This window comes from Apium graveolens, unplaced genomic scaffold (assembly GCF_009905375.1).
Source record: "Apium graveolens cultivar Ventura unplaced genomic scaffold, ASM990537v1 ctg7020, whole genome shotgun sequence".
NCBI lineage: Eukaryota > Viridiplantae > Streptophyta > Magnoliopsida > Apiales > Apiaceae > Apium > Apium graveolens.
In genome coordinates, this window is record NW_027419975.1 from 73,641 (window position 1) to 81,073 (window position 7,433).

General features: G+C 35.0%; 2 protein-coding genes across 2 annotated transcripts; one reads left to right on the forward strand and one right to left on the reverse strand.

The window, feature by feature from the left end:
* Positions 1-785: 785 nt before the first annotated feature.
* LOC141703721 (F-box protein CPR1-like) lies at positions 786-3,241 on the reverse strand. The gene is made up of 2 exons (XM_074507153.1): positions 2,203-3,241; positions 786-851 (listed from the first exon to the last, which is right to left on the reverse strand). The coding sequence occupies exons 1-2, from the start codon at positions 3,212-3,214 to the stop codon at positions 799-801; spliced, it is 1,065 nt and encodes a 354-aa protein (XP_074363254.1). The 5' UTR covers positions 3,215-3,241; the 3' UTR covers positions 786-798.
* Positions 3,242-5,248: 2,007 nt separating this feature from the next.
* LOC141703718 (uncharacterized) lies at positions 5,249-6,380 on the forward strand. Its single transcript, XM_074507151.1, has 3 exons — positions 5,249-5,294; positions 5,495-5,551; positions 5,881-6,380. Exons 1-3 carry the CDS (start codon positions 5,249-5,251, stop codon positions 6,378-6,380), a joined length of 603 nt encoding a protein of 200 aa, XP_074363252.1.
* Positions 6,381-7,433: the final 1,053 nt, after the last annotated feature.

Genomic DNA, 7,433 nt, shown 5'->3' on the forward strand with positions numbered 1-7,433 from the left:
AGCGACCAATGATTCGGTCGATTTTATATAAATTCTACCGTAAAACTTAAAATCCACCCTCTTAAAAGCCACCAACATGCTTCGGTCGATTTTATACTAAATTCCACAGAATATGGTCGATTATAGCTAAATTCCAGCGATATTTGGTGGTGGATTTTAGTAATTTTTCTTGTAGTGCAATATGCAAACTGATCTCTAGCAATACATCCATATACGTTTTAATATGCAAACTCATCTCTAGCAATATACCCATATACGTCTTAATTTACTATTGACACAATTTTTTCGTTAATCTAATTCAGAGATGAAATGTGGATCTATTAATGCTGGAAATTTGGTCTAAGAAATCTACAATTTACTAATTCTATATAGAAATTAATTCTTCTTAATTAGATATATTAATTTGTAATGAAATATAGCATGAAATATAAATCATCAAATTTTAGACAATTGCGATGCTATAAAATTTGTCATAATAATGCTAAGACATTCAAATTTAATTTTATTACAGCATGAATATATTCTCACCGATGATCAGAGGGGGTATTAAATTACTAAGGTTTCTGCAAAAGAAATATACTTAGCCTCCGCATGATCTATACTATTCCAGAGGCATGCACATGATCTAGACTAAGGCATAAACCAAAACATTCTGGACTGCAAAGATACAGATATTTGATACAAAACAATACATGATTAAAATCATCAAACTCTCATAGTCATCTCATTATCCATAGTACAAACAGGCTTTAGCACAAGAGTTGACAATTGTAAGAAAACCTTCAGGAGCAAGCCCACTCAAACTGCATCTTCAAGGATCTCCATAGCCATGCTACTTAGCAGCCGTAGACCTTTGGCAAAAACATGAAAATTTCTAAATTAATACTAGTCAATTGACAAAATCAAGGGTTACATATATAAATTTTGCATTACAAATTTTTTTGTAATAAGATTGAGTTAGTGAATTTTCAATAATTTTAACTTATGATTTAAAATGAATGTTTTAATAATTTTACTTATGAGTCAGATTTTTTTAATTAAATGAACCCAAATAGATAATTTTGAAATATAATTATTTTCATTCATGAATTTTAAATTAGAATAACATTTAAAACATATATTTAAAAAATAAAGTTAATAAAAAGTGAAAAATCAAAATAAGTTAAGAAAAAGTACATCGCTAGTAAAATTCAATTTATGAGCTTATAAATTATAAATTCAAAAATTCAACTTATAATTTGGGTCGACAAACACTGGTCAATAAACTGTTACCGCTTATAAGTCATGAGTTGACTTATAAGTGGTGCCCAAACAGGCCTAATAAGATTTTAAAAAGTCATATGATCACTTAGTATTCTTGAACTATATCTCATAAAGATAAAGATTTTGCTTGGGGCTTGAAAACAATATTTAATATGCTTAAAAACATGATTAGAAGGAAGGAAGGAATAAAAGTTTATGGGAATGAAATGAAGGAAGATAAAGCTTGTGAATTGATGCACATATAATCAAAATAGATGTATAATATATATACTTTTAGCTTGGAGAGGTAATTAAATCTGAAAGTTTACTCCTACAGGGAAAGAAGTAATCTAATTATGTTAATGTCTATCTTTAAGCCCTAATAGAAATTTAAACTTAAGAAAGAAAGGAAATGAATATCAAGGAAAATATCATTGTCCAACAAGAGATGCAAGGAAAAACCTAAGCCACGTGTAACAGAAGCCGGAAACAGTACACATATCTTTGATGAAAGGACTACTATACAGCTAAGCCTTAAATATACTTTTTATGCAATGATTTTGTAAAATACCCCCAGTTAAAAAGAAACGCAAACAGATTATAAATATGTCAAGAAGATTATTAGGAAGGTTTTGGAGGTTTTGGCAAGAGGGGAAACAATTTCTCAAGAACAGGCATGGCTCTTATATTATATTTGTTTAGGAAGTTTTGGCATTAGCTGAAACACTTGCTCAAGAAGAGGCATGACTCTGATATTATATTTCAGACATTGTATTTCTTGTTTTTCTTTCACAGAGAGCCAAAGCCTTACTTCTGATATGGGAATTACTTCCTATCTTAAAATTTAATTATTGTCTTTTAAACTGTTTTCCTTGTATTTTACCATATATATGTAATAACAAAATTCAAACAACATAAATTTGCATTTAAACTTCACATAGAATGATTAAGCAGCATTACCTTCATCACTTTCGTCGTCTTCAGCCACCTTTTTCTCTCGAATAAGTTGATTCTCTTCTGCACTTGTACCACCATCAAGATGAACAAGACTCTCAATATAAGCAACTGACTCATAGTATTGAGGCAGACCCCTAATTCTGAATTCCTCTCGTACTTCTTCCTTGACAAGATCGTACCACAAAAACTTTTCTTGGCTTGCCAAAAGTAAATGATTGCCACTCTTCGAAAATGCCAATGGCTGGTAAACTGTAGATGGTCTATTAAACGAAACTAACTTGGTCCAAGTATCCTCTTCTCCATCCCTTTGCAGTAACCATATGTCTCCCATTTCCGCCAACTCGTCATCACATTCTGGATGATAAACATAACACTGAACACAAAGAAAACCTTCCATGGACCCAATATAAATGTCAACATTGCAACTTGTATCATCATACGCAGGTAGTGCTGGTACCACTCTATATTCTTCGGTTGCAAGCTCAAAGGCAGCAATATATTTTCCGTGATTTGACTCAACAGTTTCTTCAGAACACATCCAAAACAAAGCACCATTAGCAAAAGTAGCAGGTAATCGTCCACAATTTACTGAATAAGGAAAATTCCCAATTCTTCTCCATGAATTTGATTTTAAACTATAAACATGAACTTCCTTATCATTCTGCGCACCATTAGATCGAGTACTACGATACCACTGAACCGTCATTACAACTTTATAATCGTCATTAACACGATCGTACCCAAACCCCAGATTATTATATGTATGATTATAAAAAGAACCTTGAGGAATACTAACACGAGGAAGAATCACATCAATATATGTGCGAATTGCTGGATTCCAAAATGTGATTTCCTTAATACATTGATCATAAAATAAAATAACACCGTTACACATACCAATTAATTGAGTAGAAGAATTATAACGTCCCCCTGGACATTTTGGTTCAAAACAACGGAGTGTATCAATTTCAACACAATGTAAACCCACACTTTTGCAATTTAGATCGGGATCCATACTTCTGCAAAGTATATTTCGATTCAAACGATTTCTCACCGATTGACGAAGATGCACGTTGGCGAAATATGGACTGTCTATCAAGTCACGAAATTGCTTTGAAACGCAGCGCAACCTCATTTAAAATAACACCGGTAGGTGGATGAAAATGAGGGCAAACAGTTCATCTGACATTTTTTTAGAGTTTAATTTATATGAAGATGAAGATGGGGATGATTAAGAGTGAAAACAGTAGAGATGGAAATGAGTGTTTTTGAGGTAATAAGGGCAAAAAGAAATTATGTTTACCGCTTTTGCAAAAAGTGTTTTTTATTGTTGGGTAATAGCTCACAGTATCACCCAAAAAGCCCAAAATATCACAAAATATGGTCATTTCTATTACTGAAAAATCAATTTTTAAAAACATTTTTAAAAAAACACAATTATACATTACACTTTATGTAAATTAAAATATTAGTTTTAAAGAAATAAAAAAAATCATAAAAACGCATGTTAATGAGGCATATATATATTGTGAATGCCTGTAGTATGAACAAATGACTTGAAAATGAGAGAAAACATTACTTTTACGAAGAAGTGATAAGCAAAGTGATTTTATTAAGTTTTTCGATAATAGTAAGGATCATTTTTTAATTTAATTTCTATATTTTTTTTGTTTCTTTTTGTTCATTGATTTGTGAAATTAAAAATACTTTTGCAAATCACACTTATTTTGTATCTTAAAATCATTCAAATATCAATGGATAATTGATTACAAGAGCCAATATTTATATTGGAATTACATATTTAGATAATTTCATAGAAAAATTATATATTTATAAAATATTTATATAAAAGATTAATAAAGTAATTATCTATTTATGTAAGAAATTACATAATATAAGAAGTTTTTTTATCCCTCCTATACAAAAAAGACATCCGTGCAGAGAGATATGTATATACTATATTTGAAGTACTAAAAGATGTTTATAATAATTCATTCTTTAAAATTTACTAGTTTAGAATCCGTGCTATGCACAGTGTAGCACGGTGTCTTTATGGTTTAATAGCTTTAATTTTATTTTAACTCAATTATATATTATATATTAGTCTGCATGAATATTATTTATTATTTGGGTTAAACATCAATTAGATGACTCATTACCGTCAAATGACTCAAGTAGGTCATTGGATACAAATTTGACTCATAGAATCATCAATATTAACCTTAAACTTTAACCGGGCCATTAGTGGGTGTGTTTGTGAAGAAAGTATACACCTTCTACCGTCCTGGTTTCAGTAATATATATAGATATGTGTTTGCAATGTAAAACGAGAGAAACACAAAGTATTCAAGTTGATCTTATTCTTGCAAAAGAGTACAAAACAGATTAAATAATATTATGAAAGAGAACACCACTTATCTAAGCTAAAAATAAGGAATTAAGTACTGAATGAATCCTAAATAAACCATATTACTCCACATAGCCGAAACTTATTCAAAACACTCCTACAAAATCTCATGAACATTATAAACCATAACAAACCGATAAACCACATTCAGAGGACTCAGACAAGACTTAAAACATAATAGAAGTTTTGGGCAGTAACTCCCTAGAAAACCGCCCCATAATGATTATGGGATTTATTGAGCTTTTAAATATGCATATATAAATGTATATATACATTTTTTGGTAACCGCTCCTAGGCCCAATTGCACCTTGCCACGTGGCAGGGGTGGTTGTCCTCCCCCAGCCCCTATAAAAAGCTGCTCTTTTCCCGCTTTTATTCTCTGTTCGCATATAAAAAAAAAAAACAACAGTCGCCATTTTCTTCTCCCGTTGCTGAGCATTTTCGAAGTCATTTTCGAGATTTTGAAGCCTTGGAACTTGTTCTTCGCTTTCGCTGTTCTCCGTTTTTCTGCCGTGCTACAAATCTGTAAGTCTTTATTTTCTTTTCTCCTCTTTTTCTTTTCGATTTCTCATCAGGATTATCACATGATCATCATTAGGATTAGTAGGCATATCCTATATTGATAGGATGATATATCGAAAGATGAGTATGATGGAGGATGATATATCGAAAGATGAGTATGATGGAGGTGCTAAACAGAATCTAGAGGCACACATTGAAGAGTTCTTATTCCCTAATTCAACAAATTAGTTAAACAAGATAAAGAAAGATTGTTCCCTGATGTAAGTTGAGATTGTTGGGATTTTCTTCTAAACCTGTTTTTATTTATTTGATTTATTAAAATGTGTGCTTGTTATCCTGTTACTCTGTAAACCGCGAGTCTTGTAGTTGGACGTGATCTTTGGAGGCATGGAGAGTTTTTAGGAGTCAATAAGTATACAGCGGGTGAGTTTGAGTTGTATTAAAAAATTAGTTTCTGCAGTTCCTATTTTCTAGCATGGCAATTTATCTTGTATATTCTCATTGAATAAAAGACGAGTTGAACGTGCATCTTATTTTTCATAGTTTCAAATTAAACACTTAGTAATATATGTAAGATTGTTTTGTATTTATTCAACATTCTGTTATAAGGGCTCGGGTGTCCCCAGTGAATGCCCAAGATGTTGACAGTGGAAACGGGAAAAAATAAGGATGGTGCAGTGAGCTTAAATTATCCCATGTCGTCAAGAGGAAATTACACAACATGGGCAATGAAAATTAAAGTCTACTTGCAGGCCCATGGTGTTTGGGTGTTGTAGAATCGAAGGAGAAAAATGTGGTGGTCGATAACAGGTCATACAAGATTGCTCTTGCTGCTATATATCATGGCATCCCCGAAGATATTCTTCTGTCATTGGCAGAGAAAGAGACTGTAAAAGAAGCTTGGGAAGCTGTAAGGGTCACGTGTCAAGATGTTGATCGCGTGAAGAAGGCGAGGATACAAACTCTAAGGAGTGGGTTCGAAGCAATGATCATGAAGGATACAGATTCCCTTGACGACTTCTATCTGGAAATGAGTGGACTCGTGGTTAACATATGTGCACTTGGTGAAGAAATCGCAGAATCATATATGGTCAAGAAGCTGCTAAGAGCGGTGCCCTCAAACTTCCTTCAAATTTCTTCTACCATGGAACAATTCGGAGACTTGGAGAAGATGAAAGTGGAAGAAACTATCGGCTCTTTGAAAACTAACAAGGAGAGACTTCGAGGTAAACCTGAGAACAACGATGGATAGCTATTGCTTATTGAAGAGGAGTGGGCTAAAAGAGAAAAGGAAGATGGGAAACTTCTATTCACATGTGATAGGGTATAAGAGACCCGGCCAGGATGTAACCTGGATCTAAAAGACACCAGACTCGATCGATAGTCCGAGACCCCCCTCTCCCAGAACAATCAAATGGAGAGGCCAGGCCCGGCCCCATCACATTACCCGGATCCGGATCCGACGGAGAGCCCGGACCTAATGCCTACCCGGATCCGGACTAAGACGGCCATGAGCGGGGTCCCAGCAAACGCATGCACATCCTACAACCCGCCAAGGAGGGGTACGTGGGTACGTGACTATGACAGTTATCAACAACCAACACTCCAGAAAAGCACGGCGCGTGTCAGAGGCCGTTAGGACACTCTGGAGGTGGTCCTCCCCTGGACACGTGTAAGCAATCCGCCCAAGCCAGGCGTCCTCCGCTCCCAAGATCCAACGGTCCAGATTTAGAGGTAACTACCCCTAAACCCTACCTTGGGGCTATATATACCCCCAAGACCGAAGGGTTTAGGGGTTGGAAAATATTTTCTCTCACACTCACACACTCTCATACACTCAAAAACACACAGCAGCCATCACATATAAACACACATACACAGCAGCCTCTAAATTACATAAACATATATACCTTCATCTTCTCCAAAGCCTGTTCTTATTCTCACACCGGAGGCACCATGGGAGCCAAACCCCCCTTCCGGTGTTGTTTTGCAGGCGCCCAACCAGCAGCTACACCTCACCCCCACACAGATTGTCCAGGAACGCCGTCGGACGGAGCCGCCCGCTCACCGGAGTTATCATTTGGTGCTAGAAGGAGGGGCGCTCCATTCTTGGTTCTCGGTGCCCCTGGATTCATCTTCATCAGCAAACTCTTGAGAGAGTCCACTTTCAAAACTGTAAGAACATAAACAACCAAAACCTTTCTTCAATATGAATGTTTATTTTAGCCACGTTTGTGTGAACTCGTTACTTTAGGCCACGTTTGTGTGAGCCCGCTCTTGTTAAGTTTTGGTTGTTTAGAGTTTG

Bases quoted from the DNA above. Each gene is read 5' to 3' on its own strand.
- LOC141703721 (XM_074507153.1), bottom strand. From the start codon at position 3,214: ATGGATCCCGATCTAAATTGCAAAAGTGTGGGTTTACATTGTGTTGAA. The intron at 852-2,202 runs GTAATGCTGCTT...TTTTTGCCAAAG, and splicing joins AGACGACGAAAGTGATGAAG to GTCTACGGCTGCTAAGTAGC.
- LOC141703718 (XM_074507151.1), top strand. From the start codon at position 5,249: ATGAGTATGATGGAGGATGATATATCGAAAGATGAGTATGATGGAG. The intron at 5,295-5,494 runs GTGCTAAACAGA...CGAGTCTTGTAG, and splicing joins GAAAGATGAGTATGATGGAG to TTGGACGTGATCTTTGGAGG. The intron at 5,552-5,880 runs GTGAGTTTGAGT...GTCTACTTGCAG, and splicing joins AGTCAATAAGTATACAGCGG to GCCCATGGTGTTTGGGTGTT.